Source organism: Dendropsophus ebraccatus, chromosome 9, assembly GCF_027789765.1.
Source record: "Dendropsophus ebraccatus isolate aDenEbr1 chromosome 9, aDenEbr1.pat, whole genome shotgun sequence".
Taxonomy (NCBI): Eukaryota; Metazoa; Chordata; class Amphibia; order Anura; family Hylidae; genus Dendropsophus; species Dendropsophus ebraccatus.
The window spans coordinates 93934451-93953758 of record NC_091462.1 but is presented as its reverse complement, the minus strand read 5'-3'; the positions used below and the strand labels follow the sequence as shown (position 1 = coordinate 93953758).

General features: G+C 42.5%; 1 protein-coding gene and 1 long non-coding RNA gene across 2 annotated transcripts in view; one reads left to right on the top strand and one right to left on the bottom strand.

The window, feature by feature from the left end:
- PDPK1 (3-phosphoinositide dependent protein kinase 1) overlaps positions 1-12408 on the top strand; it is a 41007-nt gene extending 28599 nt beyond the window's left edge. The window contains exons 8-14 of the mRNA XM_069983900.1: positions 396-464; positions 641-737; positions 1870-2043; positions 5738-5955; positions 6211-6268; positions 8007-8159; positions 8909-12408. Of these exons, the coding sequence (XP_069840001.1) occupies positions 396-464; positions 641-737; positions 1870-2043; positions 5738-5955; positions 6211-6268; positions 8007-8159; positions 8909-9022 (883 nt within the window). The 3' untranslated portion in view covers positions 9023-12408. The remainder of the gene's footprint in view (positions 1-395; positions 465-640; positions 738-1869; positions 2044-5737; positions 5956-6210; positions 6269-8006; positions 8160-8908) is intronic.
- Positions 12409-13259: 851 nt separating this feature from the next.
- On the bottom strand, positions 13260-19307 carry LOC138801274 (uncharacterized). The gene is made up of 3 exons (XR_011364590.1): positions 19090-19307; positions 17444-17621; positions 13260-13381 (listed from the first exon to the last, which is right to left on the bottom strand). It is a non-coding gene; the product is annotated as an uncharacterized lncRNA (long non-coding RNA).
- Between the last annotated feature and the right edge of the window lies 1 nt (position 19308).

Below are 19308 nucleotides of genomic sequence, written 5' to 3'. Positions count from 1 at the left end.
AAGGCTTCCTGCCCTTAGGACTACTTAGGATGTGAAGCTTTGTGGTGTGCATCGTGTACTTGAATAACCTGGAGCATCTACAAGATACTGACTATACAGAGGACCCCTAGTGGTCACAGATATGTTACAGTAGAATTGGCAATTGTGATTGTATGTGTACATATTTGCAGGTAGCAATAGTCTTTACTGTCCATATATAAATGCTCAATTAAATGGAATGCATTTAAATGTATGTGTTCCCTATGCATGAAAAAAATTGTTACTTTCCAAAAGACCAAAATTGATGACCTGCTGTGAATTTTACGCAGCATTTTTCATAGCATGTGGCTGTTCTTTAGTGTAGCTTTGGTTACTCATATTTAAAGGTTCAAAACATTTTTTTTTTCCTCCCACAGTTCAGACCTTTGGGCGCTGGGTTGCATCATCTATCAGTTAGTGGCTGGATTACCACCCTACAGAGCCGGGTAAGGATTTCACTTAAAGGGGTTTTCTAGGCTTAGAAAAATGTGACCGCTTACCATACTTGTCCTCATTTTGGGTACCGTTTTGCAGATCAGTTCCATTGAAATAAATGGAGTTGTTTGTCCATTCTATGTAAATTTCTCACAAAGTTAACGGTTTGCTGTGTTGTTTTTCGCAGCAATGAATACCTTATATTTCAGAAGATAATAAAGCTGGAATATGACTTCCCAGAAAAGTTCTTCCCCAGAGCGAAAGACCTTGTAGAAAAACTTCTGGTAGGTGCTTAAAAAAAATATATAAAAATATAATATATATATATATTATGATTTATATTCTGACAACGCACAAAATACAATTTTATTTCCTTTTTGACGTTATATAATCACTGACTGATTAGGAAATTTAAAATATACCTTTTATTAATCACTTAAAATACGAATAAAGACCAAAAACTAATGAAAAAAAACAAACAAGCAAACCGCACCATCATCAGTGCTGTTCACATGGATACCCTGCATGGGAAAAAAGGACACCAAGAGCGAAACAAGCCCCTGAGGATTTATCTCACAAGAAATGTGTTGGGCTGGAATATTCATATCTGAACAGACTCCTAAGGAAAAAAGAGGGAAGTGATTTTATTTTTTGACTGAGAGTAAATGCACGTGAAAAAAACTGTGTGGCTACAGTAAGGGACTATTAAAGAGCACCCCTGAAAATGAGTGATATTGATGCAACAATGAGTTATATGCAATAATGGTGAAAAATACTAAATCAGTGCAATAACTAAAAGTCGATAATTATGTCAATTATGTGCAATAAAATGAGGAAATAATATATGCAGGTCTATGAAATAGAGTGTTGCGGGGAACCTAGATGATGGGCGTGAAGAGTTAAGCTCATGTCACATTTGGACTTAGCTTTCCTTCTTTTTTGTGTTTTTTCTCTTCTTTTTGGTCTTTTTTTTGGTATTTTAAGTGATTAATAAAAGGTATATTTTAAATTTCCCAATCAGTCAGCGAAAATAAATATATATACAGTATATATAATATATATATTATTTTTTATATATATATATATATATATATATATATATATTACCTTATTCCAGCACATGTGATCTGAAAGCTTATTTATGAAAATGACTGACTGCTGTAGTGACTAAATCCACTTAACCCCGACCCCCTCATCCCCCCCCCAAATCATACCACTGGTATCGCTCCTGTTTATTCTGTGAATAAGTGTCCTTTTTGGACACTTGTTCACCTATATTTGGATATTCATCTTTACTGTCATGGTTGTATAAGTGTTTTTCTGTTAATTTAGAAGTTGTAACTACCTGCTTGTTGCCTCTAAATGAATCCTTATTGGTTGTGTTAATATATATTAAAGGAATGTTCTGTTTCATAGGTCCTAGATCCGACGAAACGATTAGGCTGTGAGGAGATGGGTGGATATGGCCCCCTTAAGGCTCATTCATTCTTTGATGGCATCACGTGGAAGGACCTTCACCTTCAGACCCCTCCAAAACTTACAGCGTACTTGCCTGCAATGGCCGAAGATGATGAAGAGTTTTATGGAAATGTAAGTTATTTCATGTTTTATTAACACTACTTGGGAACGCTTGGCTTTCAAATGAACTCTTTACTCTTTGAGCAGTACAGTAGGAAATCATTGCACAGATAACTTTACTTTTGGATCAGAGTGAATGGAAAAATGAGAAGCCATCAGCTCCCTGGTAATTCTGTGGACCATTGCTGTCCATAAAGGATGTTCCCTCCCACAAACAATAAGGACTTGTGGCCTCTTATTCTTGCTAATAGCAGAGGTGAAGAAAGATGATATCAGGACAACCTCTTTAACCCCTTAGCGACCGCGGGCGTATATTTACGCCCTGCGGCCACCTCAGGGAGTTCAGAGCAGGGCCGCGGTCCCGGGTGCCACATGTAGCCCGGGACCGCGGCAAGTAGCGGACGTGGTCCAGTCGCCGTGCCCGCTAAATAAGGATTCAGATGCAGCTGTCAAAGAATCCTTTATGCAGCCTCATCCCTGGTGTCTAGTGGGATGGATCGGCCCCTCGGGACATTGTCCCGGAGGAGCGATCCACACATCCCTCACCGGCCGGGGTCAGCAGCTTTTGGCTGCAGCAGCCGGAAGCAATCCAGTGCCTATCTCCTTGATCTATGCTGTATAACTATACTGCATAGATCTCAATGAGAGATCAGTGTGCTTATACTAGAAGCCCCCCAGGGGGGCTTCTAGTATATGTGTAAAATAAATAAATAAAGTGTTGTTGTTAATAAAAAGCCCCCTCCCTTAATAAAAGTTTGAGTCACCCCCCTTTTCCCATGTTATAAATAAATAAACAAACATGTTTGGTATTGCCGCGCGCGCGCAAGTCCCGAATTATAGATTTTTTTCATTCCTGATCTTGCACGGTTAACGGCGTAAGCGTAAAAAAAATCCCAATGTGGAATATTGCGCATTTTTGGTCGCATCAAATCCAGAAAAATTATAATAGTGATCAAAAAGTCGCATATGCGCAATCAAGGTATCGATAGAAAAAACACATCATGGCGCAAAAAATGACACCCCACACAGCCCCATAGACCAAAGGATAAAAGCGCTATAAGCCTGGGAATGGAGCGATTTTAAGGAACATATATTTGTTAAGAATGGTTTGAATTTTTTTACAGGCCATCAGATAAAATAAAAGTTATACATGTTACATATCATTGTAATCGTTTTTTTTTTCTTTCTCAATTTCACCACACACTTTTTTTTTTCTGGTTTTGCAGTGTACTTTTTGCAAAGTACAATTAGTGGGGCAAAAAATAAGGGCTCATGTAGGTTTCTAGGTGAAAAAATGCAACTGCTATGGCCTTTTAAGCACAAGGAGGAAAAAAACGGAAGTACCAAAATCGAAATTGGCTCGGTCTTTAAGGGGTTAATGTTTGCTACACACCCCATCTCTAATATATGGTAAATATTCATGAATATCTATGTGTATTCTAGTATATTGCTGGTAGCAAAATCTGCAGCTTATTGCTGCTCATTAGTCTCATTTACATATCTGCATAATTGATTAAAAAAAAACGAGGTTACTTCAGGTTCAGAGCTGCATAAAATCTAGATGTAAACGGCAGTCACCTACACATAGCATGACACCACTATATGTTATACAGAGTTAGCATAGGTAGAAAACCAGTTCTACCTGTCACCTTATTGTGGACTTAAGGTTAATTTTGTAAATTTGTTACCATAGCTACACGAGAGGTGTATGCTTGTGCAATACTCTTTTCTATGGTAGCTGCGGTTATGAGTCAGAGAAAATCTAGTTGTAGTGAACAACCCTTTTAAATGGGCAGTTCCCCCCCCCATTGAGAAGAGCATGCTAAGGTGGTTCTCTCTAAGCTCTGTGCTCATGACAAAAACTCTCTCTGTCATGTGCCACAAAGTGTAGAGTGAAGCACTCAGACGCACCCCTCTCTCTCCACCTATTCTATAGATAGTATAAGTGTTTTGTTTTCCCTGCTGGTCATCACCTCACAAATTTTATTTCTTCTAAAATCTCAATGAACTTCATTATGCGGACTGTACTCCAGTGTATTATGTAGGTTATGCTATCAAACATCCTGCTAATAGGCATTTGCACTTTGTTCGGCTGTCAGGGCATTATGGGAGTTGTAGTTTAAAGGAGAAGTCCGGCCAAAATTAATTTTTGATATGTTGTTACTTATGAAAAGTTATACAATTTTCTAATGTACATTAATTATGGGAAATGCACATATACTGCTATTTCCCTTAATTTAGTAGATCAGGAAGTGTTAGAATTCTCTCTGAAGAAGTGACGTCACGACCCAGGGTGTAATTCCTATGGAGTGTCCAGCAGGGGGCGCTCTCTATATAGAAGTCTATGGGACTTTATTGTTTCTATGGGTTTCTATCTAATGTAATGCAATGTTATGTACAGTGTGCTTTATTGAATGAATACATCTATGGAATACTTTGGGGAGCAAGTGTCCCTGCTCCCCAAAGTATTGCATAAATGTATTAATTCAATACATTCGGATATCACAGTAAGCCCGCCGATCCGCCGCATTTCCGCCGCACGCCGATCCGCTGCATTCCCGCCGATCCGGACCATATACATTGAACTACAGCTCCCATCATCTGCTTCTAGTATGAACAGGTGATGGGAGCTGTAGCTGGGTAATGGATATGACATGCCGCCGGGCGCAGGGGGGAGCCGCTCAGTACACAGCAGCTCTCCCCCCTCCTCCTCCTCCTTCCGTGATAACTTCCGCCTATACCAATGCTGACTCCCTGCCTGGCCGCCGCTCTCCGCTCTCCCCCCCATACATACCGGCTCCCGATGCATCCTGGTGTCCGCGCTGATGCCGGGAGCCGGTATATGAGAGCGGAGAGCGGCGGCCAGGCAGGGAGTCAGCATTGGTATAGGCGGAAGTTATCACGGAAGGAGGAGGAGGAGGGGGGAGCGCTCCTGTGTACTGAGCGGCTCCCCCCTGCGCCCGGCGGCATGTCATATCCATTACCCAGCTACAGCTCCCATCACCTGTTCATACTAGAAGCAGATGATGGGAGCTGTAGTTCAATGTATATGGTCCGGATCGGCGGGAATGCGGCGGATCAGCGTGTGGCGGATCGGCGGGAATGCGGCGGAAATTCGGCGGATCGGCGGGCTTACTGTGATATCCGAATGTATTGAATTAATACATTTATGCAATACTTTGGGGAGCAAGGACACTTGCTCCCCAAAGTATTCCATAGATGTATTCATTCAATAAAGCACACTGTACATAACATTGCATTACATTAGATAGAAACCCATAGAAACAATAAAGTCCCATAGACTTCTATATAGAGAGCGCCCCCTGCTGGACACTCCATAGGAATTACACCCTGGGTCGTGACGTCACTTCTTCAGAGAGAATTCTAACACTTCCTGATCTACTAAATTAAGGGAAATAGCTCTATATGTGCATTTCCCATAATTAATGTACATTAGAAATTTGTATAACTTTTCATAAGTAACAACATATCAAAAATTAATTTTGGCCGGACTTCTCCTTTAACAACATTTGGGAAGCACTGGTATAAGACATTGCCCTATCAAAAATTGTAAATACTAGTTTTCTAATCATCATGTGTTCATTCGTCTTTTATATGACCTTTCCTTCTCACATGATATTGATATTTTAAAAGCCAGTTGGCAACTAACTATAAAAAGTGCTGATGTCCTTCTCTTTCTTTCTAGTATGATGACCTCTTGAGTCAATTCGGAGGAATGCAGGTAGCCACGTCTGTATCCTCCCAGGCGCTGCCAATACCAGAACCCGTTCAGCCACAGAGATCTGGTAGTAACATTGAACAGTACATTCACGATCTCGATAATAACTCTTTCGAGCTTGATCTACAATTTTCAGAGGAGGAGAAGCGGCTACTACTAGAGAAACAAGTCGGTGGAAACCAATGGTGAGTCTTGCAGTGTAGTATATGGTGAATGACGTTCTTGTGAAAGCTAGTGTCTTATAACGTAAAGGCACTCGAATGGAAATCTGTCCTGCTATGTACTGAAGGTGCCTTCTATTCCCAAGGTCTGTTCTGTGTCATTTTATAGGAATGTTAACAGTCTGATTTAACATCTATCTGGGATTTTATTATACAATGTTGTTTTTAAACAATATTACTCTTGGGTTTGCATACTGATGAATTTTATTATAATTGCAGGCATCAGTTTGTGGAAAACAATTTAATACTGAAAATGGGTCCAGTTGATAAACGAAAGGTGAGTGAAAGTTTAATGTTTACCCCTTTCTTAACAGTGGAGAGTTGCCAGCATTGTAATAAGTAGGGGCTCCCCTCACGCCTGTGGCCATTTTTGCAGTCAGGAAACACTGATCTTGAAGCCTTTTTTTATGGAGGCTTTAGGAAACCATTAGTGTTTCCTGGCTGTAAAAACACAGAGAAGGAAGAAAAAAAATACTATAAGCTCCTAATGAAGGCTGTAAATGTGTCCTCCTCTAGCTTCGCTTTTGGTGCAGCGAGCGCATGATTGATGTCACTAATGCGCTGCGATGCTGCGGGTAGGTAGCAGCCTCTAGCTAAAAGAGTACTTGACATGGTTGGGACCCAGTGGTTCCGGTCAACCACAGCACCGCATTCAAAGGGACTCCAAAATACCGCTTAAGTTATCATCGCTGATTTGTTCTTGCGTTCCTTTGCTACAAGCCCACAAATGAAGGAGAAGTCCTCTACATTACATTCTTGAGCTAAGTAGTCCTCTCTATGCATCAACATGCCCCGTTTGTAGGCTTATAAATGGGTGAAATACAAAAGAGTAAAAAGCTACAAACTACAGATTTGGAATATGCATCCTTTATCCTACTTGGATGACTAGATAAGGGTGGGTTGAAGGTCCCTTTTAAGGGTGCTATTATATCAATACTGTAAAAGAGTTTACTGGGCTTATTACATGACCTGATCGTTTAGCAAGGGCTGGGACACATACAGAGCGCAGGAGGAGAACGGGAGCATGGACAGGTAATTTATTTATTGTTTGGGCAAGGGCTGCACGGATGCTAATGACAGGCCACTCAGCCAATCACTGGCCGCAACAGTCCTGGGACACACACAGAGCGCAGGAGGAGATCAGGAGCGTGGACAAGTAAAGTATTTACTGTTTGTTGAGTAGTCAGCCGTTGGCTGCGCATCGCTATTAAACGTAGCGATGCACGGTCGGTGGACAATGACTTTAGGTCTGGGTTGTCTCTGTTACACAGAGCGATAATTGCCCCATTCTGCCGATTCGTTCCGTGTAATAGGCTCCTAACTGTACACGCTCCTGATTCAGAGCATGTACAGTATAGGGTCAGCGTCGGCACCTGGCAACACTTGCTCTGGGGCTGGCATGTTTTGACATGTAATTTATTGAAAATTCTGAATGTGCATCTGGAGCTGTCCAGAAATTCGGATGTCCCCCATAGGGTTTTATGGAGCATCCGTGCCGGAATTCCAGTGTTATTTTGCAGCACGGACACCCTTCAGGAAAAATTCTGAAGGGTATGCGTGCCCAACAGGACCCTATGGGAAATTTATACATTTACCAGACATGTGAAGGGGGGACAAACCACATATGGGTAGCCTGTATTCTGCTGATGGTGCATGAAGCCAGTGGGACTGACTATATATCACAGACTAAACTCTTGAACTCTTACAGAACCAGGAGCTACGTAACAGCTAAAGTTCTTTGGTGCTAAACTGACACAACTGTGTCAATACAGTAGCACGGAGCGGTTTAACGGTTTTGGAGCTCACTGCATCATAATAAATTATGATGACTGGAGTTCCGTAAGAGTTCAGTCTGCGATATACGTTCTGTATGCTCACTGTATATCACAGACGTGTGTATGCAGCCTTATAGTTAAGTGTGTGTGTGTGTATGTGTATAGATATATAGATATTTTATATTTTAATTTTTTTATCCCACTGACTGTTTTCCTTATGTGTTTCTGTTTGTCTCCCAGGGGTTGTTTGCTCGCCGGCGTCAGCTTCTTCTCACAGAAGGTCCACACCTATATTATGTGGATCCAGTAAATAAAGTCCTAAAAGGAGAAATTCCATGGTCACAGGAGCTGCGCCCAGAAGCTAAGAATTTCAAAACTTTTTTTGTTCATACTGTAAGTAAAAAATAAAAAGTTTGTATAGATATATACATATATCATTTGTCACTGTATTTTGTTTCTGTCAGTCCTATATTACAATGTATTCTCCAGGGATTATTCCATTACAATATGCACAATATACAATCTGTGTCCTCAGAGTCTGAGAGGTTTGTATGTTTCAAATTAAAGCTTAGGGCTACTTAGTGACTAGAGATGAACGAACCGGGTTCGAGTCCATCCGAACGCGAACGATCGGCATTTGATTAGCGGGGGCTGCTGAAGTTGGATAAAGCTCTAAGGTTGTCTGGAAAACATGGATACAGCCAATGACTATATCCATATTTTCCACATAGCCTTAGGCCTTTATCCTACTTCAGCAGCCACCGTTAATCAAATGCCGAAAGTTCGGGGTTCTGATGGACTCGAGCATGCTCCAGGTTCGCTTATCTCTAATAGTGACATTTGGTCACACACGATTGACATTAAACCACAAGATTATGTTGTGCTAACCTGACCTGGGTCAAACTTTTTGCATTATTCACAAGGTCTTGCAGTTCTTGGTAACGCCACAATTTTATTGTTCAAGCTATGTAGCCTTGGTGAGAACTCCAACAGTACATCTATAGGGCACAGAAGTGAAAAATGTCTTGTTATGGGACCACCATGTTTTCTATCGATTCAGTATGATTTGTTACCAGGTTTTTTATTCAGATAGAAGTAGTCAATCATGTAGCCTTTTTAACTTCTCGTTGTTATCTCTGCAGCCTAACCGAACATATTACCTGATGGACCCTAGTGGAAATGCACACAAATGGTGCAAAAAGATCCAGGAAGTTTGGCGGCACAGATACCAGAATCACCAAAACAGCAGCATATAGCATTGTCTCTTCCACGTCTCACAAGCTTCCCTCGTGCTGCTAGAGTCCCTGATTCAACAGATGAGCTTTACATAGCAGAACAGAAGAGAAACCCTCCTTCACTCACCAAGCCACCATCTCTCCATGGAAAAGCGTATGTCAGAAATATACATTTTGAAGAAAAAAAAAATGAAGATAAAAACGTGGACATTAATGGAATCCAGGGTTTACCTTGCTTCTTCTCTGTGCTTCTGTTGAGTTACAACATGCATATCGTTGCTGTGGTGATTTTGCTTTTGTGCACACCAGCTCTGTATCTTCTGCAACCTAGTGGGTAGGCCTTGCTATGCCAGCTTAACGTACAGTCGGTAGAAAACACAGATCATTGTACTTGTGCACATGTTGAGAAACTCATATACAGTAGTCTGTGAGACCTTCATTTTGCCTATTTTTAGTTTCTCGGTTTGGCAGTGAGCTAGTCTGATCAGGGCGTTTTATAACCTGTATAATATGGAAAGAGAAAAAAAAACACACAGTCTTGGCTCGACAGCTGATAAAGGGTAATCGCTAGGTATCGGCGCAAGGATCGTCTTACTTCCGTTCATAGTGCATTCGATAAGGTCAAACTCATGCTTCCAAGCGTTCTCGTCTTAGGTGGTACTTATACTTACGTGAACTGTGCACCTATCACACAGACTTAGAAATAAGGCGAAGCAGGCTGCAGGGTTAAAAAAATAAAAAATAAATAAAAAAGAAAAAAAAAAGTATGTTGACCGTAGCACTGAATATATCATCGTACATTTTTATTTATACATATAAATAAATATATATATATAGATAGATATAAAATTGTAAAGATGAAAAATCCTATATCCCAGATTTTATCCTCACAGTACACTTTTTTTCTTCAGTGCGTTCTGATAAAGCTGCAGCCCTCAAACCAATGGAGTTCTCCCTTTGGTCACCGTGTTAAAATACATTACAAGCACTTTCTGGATTTTAAAAGGCCAACTATAATTTTTATTTTATTTTTTGGAAGGGGGGGGTTATATAGGAGAATGGGAGGGAGTATAGGAATACTAAAGACAGTTCTACCGACTACAGTGACATTTGCCCACAGAGAGATGGTTTACCGTAGAGCTGTGTCCGTTCATTGGCTTTATGTAATATCTGCCTGCTGCTATTTCAACAATATATATATAATTTTTTTTTTTTTTCTTTTATGCCATAGTTTTTTTTTCTTTCTATAGGGCCACAAATATAACCATAGACCAGTCAGACTAATTCTCAGAAAGGATTTACGGTACTTATCACATCCCAGATATCAGTAACGTCTATTTAGGGGGTCAAAAACATTTCTGTATATAAGCATAAAATAAAGATAAAAGTTCTGGCTAGTGATGGACGTAGAAGACCACTCACTTGTATACAGTTTAGGCAGATGTGTACTATAGGAATGCAGCTAGTGTGACCAATGCATTAGAGGATGCCTTTTCTCCTCCTTGAATTATTCTTCATTCTTCAATCTTAAGGGGGTTGTATAAGACTAGAAAAAAAAAAGGGGTTTTGTTTTGTTCCGGAAACTGCACCACTCCGCCTATTAGTTGTGCTTGGTATTGCAGTTTATTCAGGTGATTAGTACTGCACTGCAATAACAGACACAACCTGTGGACTTAGGTGCTGGTGTGTTTTTTTTTTTTTTGTGTGTGTTTTTTGTTTTGCTTTTAAACATGACCCTAAGGGCAGGGACATTCTGGTACAGATGACCGATGAGGGACAAGACGGGAAAAGTAGCCTATGGACCAATTTTAGTTGACATGTATGATGGATCAATAGCACAGCCGGCTGTGCTGGTTTTCCGCAATATAAATCAATTAAAAACCTGTCCCCCAGCTCCTTATATCTGCATGTCTCTTTTTTTTTTTTTTTTTTAAATGGCCTTAACCCTGCCTGACCATAGTAGTAATGGTTTCTCACAATGATTCTTCATACAACATGGCTGCCTCTACTAGGCCTCTTACTAGACTTTGGGTTCAATAAACATTTGTCATTTAATTCAGTAACATTTAGGGTAAGTTCACATGTTGCAGAAGTTCAATTTCACATGAGTGGATTGCTGCAAGCCCCATTCAGATGGATGGGACAATTGCAGAAGTTTCTGCTCCATGTAAGTCTACCCTTAAAGGGTGTTTCCATTTGAGAAGTTGGTGGCGTATTGCTAGAATACATGGTAGGTTGTGAAGAGGCTGCTTTTCTGTGGCCCATTCAAAGTTTTTACCTGCACAGTGGTTGGCCTGGTGTTGGGGGGGATCAGACCCCTACCAGTTGAAAAGTGATGGCATATCCTAGCAATGACATTCGAGACTGGAATAGCCCTTTATGACCAAATTTAACAATAAAGCAATGGTGTCTCTACAGTACCTGGTAAAATATTTGTCTCAGTAGCGAGAGGTGGGAGCCCAAGAGTCCCGATGAAAGACATGATCCTAACGCTGGTTAATGTTGACATTATCCACAGCTGGATGTGTAGGTATTAGACTACTTTAGGATATAACCAGAGCGCCCTGCTCTGTAATACTACGTCTGGTAACATTGACGCCTATGCTGCTCAAAGGAACGCACATGCAACTTGCACAGTGACCTTAAAAGAAGATAGTTTATTATAATTTTTTTTTTTTTATTGTTCTTATTAGATATATTCTGTGACGCAGCTAGTATACAAGCCTGGTGGGGAGAAAAAAAAAGTTCACAATGACCACAGTCTAGGTTTAACAAGGTGTCTGCTCCTATGCCTCAATCGGTGGCAGAGTTTATAGTACTGCTGACATTAGTTACAGAATTTAAGAAAAAAAATAAAAATAAAAAAAATATTCTTGATAGTACGTTGGCTTTCATTTCAGGTTGGTGGCAGTTCTGTTTTTTTTTTTCTCTTCTTTTTCTGGTTTGTAGCTGACTGTAACTGTGATGTACAGGCTAAGCTTAAAAAACTGAAAAAAACGATGAAACAAATAATGCAATGATAGGATATTCACTTTTTGTATTTTTATTCTTGTATAAGGTTATTTGCTGGCTAAATGTTGGCCTCTAGTTCAGTCTGTGTTATTTAAATTCTAATATATGAATTATTTGGATTGAATTCATGTTCCGGGCCACGTTGTTGTATGTATTGATGTACAGCCATGAATGTGAATAATTATTGTAAACTATATTTTACAACTTTTTTTTTTTTTTCTGGCTTTATTATATAAATTTTCTATTTGGTCAATGATTTAATCATATTTCTCATAATTTAATGATTTTTTTTTTTTTGTTCTTTCCAAATATTTGTGCCCCTAGATGTAGTAACTGAATGAGGAATTTTTCACATATGCTCGATTTAGTCTTGTAATAAAAAGCATGTAGGGTTATAGGTGTACAAGTTGTCTGTTTCTTTGTTTCTGGATGTGAGGACTTTTTTTTTTTTTTTTTTTTTTTGCAGGAAACTCTTCATATATGTATATACACTATAAGGCCACGTTCACACAACATAAAACAACGGCCATTTATTGACAGTGGTCAGCTGCATTTGTTTCTATAGAACACTGGCCTGAATTGTAGTTGCACAAAATAGTCTTTGCACACAATGGATAGTACAGCCCCTGGCCGCACTTTGCATTGTGTGCTATAAGTAATTGGAGTGTGGGTACAGCCGAATTCTAATTCAAAAGAAATGAAGTTCGTTCGTCCGGTACTGCAGTATCGGTCGGGATGAATTTCACATACAGCGGCTGTTCTGTGACATGGCCGTCTCAAAGAACAGCCACTATTATACAGTATGTGAACCTGGCCTAATGGACAAAAGTGTTGGGTCTCACCTCTTAAAGGGGAAATATCAGCGCATGGGGCACAGAGGATAAAGGGATGTATCCTACCTTCATGCTCGGTGCTGTTACCGTGTAATTCTGTGTCTGATAAGGCTGTCTGGAGCGCTGGGACGGTCAGCCTCTTCTAATGATTACTGGTGGAGCAGGCGGATGGATCGTTGCTTTGGCCCCCAGTGCTCCAAACAGCCTTAACGGACACAGGATAACACAAAAACAGCACAGGAACGGACCTGAGACTAAAGGTAAGGTTTATCCTCAGCGCCCCGTGAGCAATAGGGAGTGATTGGCAGGTGAGGTTGTCTAACCTGCTGATAAGTTCCCCTTTAATCATTGAATTTAGGTATTTCATTCAGCCCCATTGCCACAGTGGTGTTACATCCAGTATTTACCAGTGTAGCCTCCTTTAGTGAAAGATTGGCTCATTCTGTAAAACTTCCCGATACCAGCGTCAATAGGAACCACCGCCGCAGCACTTAAACTCATGAATTTTCTTCACCCCTATATATTCCACCATCAGCTGTAAGAAGGAGTGATAAGTAGACATGTTTAGGAACCACAGCATGAATGGGACACCATGTTACTGAATGTTGACCCAATAACAGATCAAACCTCATTTAGCAATATAATGTACAGAAAAACTGCCCAACCAGGTGCTCCATGGCATGGGTTTCTTTGGCTGAGCAGCATTATATTGCCAAGCAACAATGCACAGGCAGAATGGAGTGGTTTAAAGTATACCGCCACTACTGTGGAGCATGTGTACGCATGTGTTCTTGCTGGTTTTGGCAAATACCAGGAAAATATAACCTGCCCGGCTGCATTGTGCACACTAAAATTTATTGGAGGAGGATCAATGCTATGAGGTTGTGCTTCAGGGGGGTTGCCTAGGCCCTTTAGTTGTAGTGATTGGAAAACTTTAGGCTTCAGTACCAAGACATTATGGACAATTGTATGGTCCCAGTTTTGCGGGAACAGTTTGGGATCGGCTCTTTTCTGCTCAAGCATGACTGCGCTCCAGTGCATGAAGAATGGTCAGTAATGGCATGGAGGGGAAGTCTGGTGTGGAAGAACTAAGCTGGCTACACAAAGCCCCGACCTCTGCCCCATTCCACAATTTTGGAATGAACCAGGAGAGATACTGCCAGCATGCCTGTGTCATCTAACTTGAGTGCCTGACCTCTTTTGGATGAGAGGGTGAAAATTCCCAAGATCTTGTAGAGAGGCCTCTTAGGGTCCTTTTACACACACAGATATTTTACCAATTTATCTGACAGATTTTTGAAGCCAAAACCAGGAACAGACTATAAACAGCGAACAGGTCATAAAGGAAAGACAGATTTCTCCTTTTTTGCAATCCACTCCTGGCTTTGGCGTCAAAAATCTGTCAGATAAATTGGTCAGATATCTGTGTGTGTAAAAGGACCCTTAGAATGGTAGGCGCTATTATGCCTGTAAAGGTGGAGCAACTACATATTGGTGTGTATGGGTTTAGTCTGAGATGTTCTGAAGTCTCCTTAAGATGAAATGTGGAGTCTATGTAGTAAGATTTATCAGACCTGTCGTCTTATAGTAAGATTCTGTGTTACCCACAGCAGCCAATCACAGTGCAGCTTTCCTTTCCCTAGAGCAATATGAGAAATAAAAGCTGGGCTGTAATTGATTGCTATTTACCTGAGACAGAAGTGTGTCAGGTTGATAAATCAGGGCCAGTGAGAAGAGAAGCGCACAACCTTGCACTTCTTTCCCTGCTTTTACTTCTGCAACTAGTTAGATGCTGGGTTTAGTGTAACCCCAGCATCTAACAGGGTGACAGTGGGCAGGAGATCCCTCTATCAACACTGTACAAAGCGATGGTAGGATGCTGAAGGTAGCCATGGCAACTGAGGACCTCAGAATGGCCCCCTGTCTATGGAAGCCAATCAGGCTCTTCCCTCAGACAAAGCCTGATCTTTCATTTCTGAGGCCTGTATGTAAATTGCATAGAGGTCTAGGACCACATAGGGCAGTGGTGTCAAACTCAAATACACAGTGGGCCAAAATTTAAAATTTGGACAAAGTGTGCGTCTCCCAGCACTGTGCACTATGATAAATGACATGATAAATTGCTATGATATGATTAAACCCAAACCCATGTAATATCCACCCCCACCCCCAATATTGCCCCATGTAGTAGCCAACCCAACCAAAATAGCCTGACATAGTAGCCAGCCCTCCCACTAGTGCCCAAATAGTAGCCAGCCCTCCCCCAGTCTCTTATATAGTAGCCAGTCCTCCCCATAGTCTCTTATATTGTAGCCAGCCCTGCCCTGTAGTCTCTTATATAGTAGCCAGCCCCCCATAGTCTCTTATATAGTAGCCAGCCCTCCCCCATAGTCTCTTATATAGTAGCCAGCCCTGCCCTGTAGTCTCTTATATAGTAGCCAGCCCCCCATAGTCTCTTATATAGTAGCCAGCCCTCCCCCATAGTCTCTTATATAGTAGCCAGCCCCCATAGTCTCTTATATAGTAGCCAGCCCTGCCCTGTAGTCTCATATAGTAGCCAGCCCTCCCTAATAGTCTCATATAGTAGCCAGCCCTCCCCCATAGTCTCTTACATAGTAGCCAGTCCTCCCCATAGTCTCTTATATAGTAGCCAGCCCTGCCCTGTAGTCTCATATAGTAGCCAACCCCCATAGTCTCTTATATAGTAGCCAGCACTCCCCCATAGTCTCTTATATAGTAGCCAGCCCCCCATAGTCTCTTATATAGTAGCCAGCCCCGCATAGTCTCATATAGTAGCCAACCCCCATAGTCTCTTATATAGTAGCCAGCCCTGCCCTGTAGTCTCATATAGTAGCCAACCCCCATAGTCTCTTATATAGTAGCCAGCACTCCCCCATAGTCTCTTATATAGTAGCCAGCCCCCCATAGTCTCTTATATAGTAGCCAGCCCTCCACAATAGTTTCCCTGTGCCACCGTTGCAACGCTCCTGGGTCTCTTAGACAGCCGACGGCTGTCATTTTCAGGCTGGCATTCAAGTATGTCTCATACCCAGTTCCTCCAGCTGCAATGTCACATACCCGGCTGATCCATTGCCCCCTCAGCCAGTCAGTGACCAGGACAGGACATCACTGCAGTCACTGACTGGCTGAACGGGCAATTGATCAGCAGGTATATGATGTTGCTTCAGGAGCTCGGTAGCTGTCAGTGAGACCTGGGAGCAATGCTACGGTGGGCACTACGGGGTAAGTATACTTTGTTTATTATGTTCCCGCACTCCAGTTTGTTTGTTTTTGTTTCATAAGACTACTCCTTAAGGGTACATTCACACGTACTGGATCTGCGCAGATTTATTGGCCCAGATTTGATATGCTTTGAATCTAACCTAAGGTTACAAACCCACTTGCCGGATCTGCAGCGAGTCTCCTTGCTGCGTTTTTGCAGCGAGACTCGCTGCAGATCCTGGCCCTATACTTTCAATAGCAGAGAAACTCGCAGCAGGGATGTACATCCCTGCTGCGATTTTGTCTGCAGCCCGCCCCATTAACCCCCCCGCCGCCGGACATTATACATTACCGGGTCCCCGTTCCTGCTTGCTTCGGGGCTCCCGGTGTCTTCACGGTCCGCCCGGCCAATCAGTGCGCTGCGGCGGGGCAGCGCACTGATTGGCCGGGCGGAACGTGCCGGGAGCCGCCGAAGCAAGCAGGAGCGGGGACCTAGTAATGTATATCCTGCCCGCCCCCCTGCAGCCCCGATCGCCCCGCAGCCCCCGGCCGCACAATCGCCCCCAGCCCCGCGCCGCACGATCGCCTGCAGCCCCCCAGCCCCCGGCCGCACGATCGCCCGCAGCTCTGCAGCACCCGGCCGCATGATCGCCCCCAGCCCCCGGCTGCACGATCGCCCGCTGGGGGCGATCGTGTGGCTGGGGGCTGCGATGCTGGGGGCGATCGTGAGGTCGGGGGCTGCAGGGCTGGGGGCGATGGTGCGGCCGGGGGCTGCGGGCGATGGTGCGGTCGGGGGCTGGGGGCGATCGTGGGGCTGGGGGCGATATACATTACCTGATCCCGGCTCCTGCTTGCTTCAGCGGCTCCCGGCACGTTCCGCCCGGCCAATCAGTGCGCTGCCCCGCCGCAGCGCACTGATTGGCCGGGCGGGCCGTGAAGACACCGGGAGCCCCGAAGCAAGCAGGAACGGGGACCCGGTAATGTATAATGTCCGGCGGCCGGGGGGTTAATGGGGCGGGCTGCAGACAAAATCGCAGCAGGGATGTACATCCCTGCTGCGAGTTTCTCTGCTATTGAAAGTATAGGGCCGGGATCTGCAGCGAGTCTCCCTGCAAAAACGCAGCAAGGAGACTTGCTGCAGATCCGGCAAGTGGGTTTGTAACCTAAGACTATGTTCCCACGCTGTATAAACAACGGCCGTATCATGATCATTAATTCCGACCTTAGGTCGTTGTTTATACAGTGTATGAACACTGTCGATATAACTTTCAAAATCTAAATCAACAGTAGATGTGATATATAGCAAATTTGCAATTTACATACTTTTCTTTTTTTTTTTTTTTGTTATCATGCTGTAAAACAAAGCTGAACTTACCAGAAATCCAAGTCCAGTCTCCTGAAGGCAGATTTTTAGACTTGAAAAAATCAGACTAAACCCAGGAATTCCGGCCAGTACAGAGAGTCACGGCTCAATGTGTCCATCAGTCACATGACTGCCTTCTCTCTGTGAGCTCTCAGATGGCCTGGGATACACAGGACTAACTGTTTTCTGACTGAGAAAAAAAAGAGTAAGAAAACAAGATGGTGCGAATAAACATCACGTTTTTGTTTCACTAACTCCAGTGCTATTTCTAGAAGGCTATGTCCACACATCATAAAATAGAGGTAAAATACAGCCATAATTTTGAAGTTAATGGGAAATTGTCCGACAGTGCAGACACCATAGGATAATGGCCGTATTTGATTACAACTTCCACATAAACAACATGCTCATTATTTATCACCTGCTTTCGCAAAATATATTCTTTTTCTTCTGTTTACACTTAGTTCTATTATCACTTAAAATTACGGTAGTATTAAGCTTTTGTTTTAGTGTGTGTGTGTGTGTGAACTGTAAAGCGTTAATACATTTCTTAATACATTTTATTTTGGATACTTTGGGAGGTGCAGTTTTTATATAGGGGGTAATTTATGGAAGTTAATAACATACAGGCCTCTGAAATAGAAAATTCAGGGCTATGTTCACACACTATTTATGCTCAGGATTTTTCAACCAAAACCAGGAGTGGATAAGAAACACAGAAAGGCTATGTCCACACACTGTTGAAGTTGAGTGGATGGCGATCATTTAATAGCAAATAATGTCCGTTATTTCAAAACAACGGCGGTTGTTTTAAAATAACAGCAATTATTTGCTATTAAAGGACAGCCATTAAACATAGCCTTCCTGTTTTTCTAATCCACTCCTGATTTTGGTTGAAAAATCCTGAGCAAAAATACTGTGTGTGAACATAACCTTGAACTGAAATTGTCCCTAATAAATTTGATTTTGAAATTAGAAATGTGGAGAATCCCTCCGAAATGTATAAGATTGGTTCACACCTGCGTTTGTCTCATTCATCAACGGATAAGTGCAAACTAATTTCAATTTTTTTTTTTTTTATGGTTTGCATTTTGACTGTAAAAAAACCCTGACTTTTGTCCATCCTTTTCCATGAGTTGGCCTCCGTTCGGATCAGTTTATAGTTCTTCCTAGTTTCTTTCTTCTTCTGAGCATGTTCAGTGAAGAAAACCAATGGTGACGGACAATTTCACTGCTTGGGTAACACAGGCAGCTTCACCAAGTCTAATGACTATTCTAATACAGAATAGACATCAGGAAGGGGGGCTCAGTATACTACATTTTGCTGGGACCAGGGCTTGAGCAGCCCTGCAGTTTCCAACACAACCATTGGTGGCAGGAAAAAGGGGCCGTGTCACTGATAAGTAAATGCATTACTTGCCAGTTATTGTAAGTAACTGTGGGTTATTACCACATAAAGCAGGGCTAGGGAACATTGGCTCTCCAGCTGTTCCAAAACTACAACTCCCATAATGCCTGGACAGCCAAAGCTAAAGATTTGGCTGTCCAGGCATGATGGGAGTTGTAGTTTTGCAGCAGCTGACGAGCCATGGTTCCCTACCCCTGCCATAAAGGATTGAGTACCTTACTAAGACTTCATTCAAGCAGACAGGAAGTACCTCTAAAAGACGCTCCATACAATAACTCAGAATTCAAATTACACCGCTATAAAGTTTATTATTTCACCACGTTGAAGCTTTTTATTGCCGTCACGGTTCATTTTACGGTCTTCACTGTTTACTTCCGGTCAGTGTAACACTCTATTCCGCCCCCCACGGATTCGGCGCTTCCACTTCCGGTTTAGTGTCAGCCGCGCGCCCAGCCCGCAGGAGGGGGAG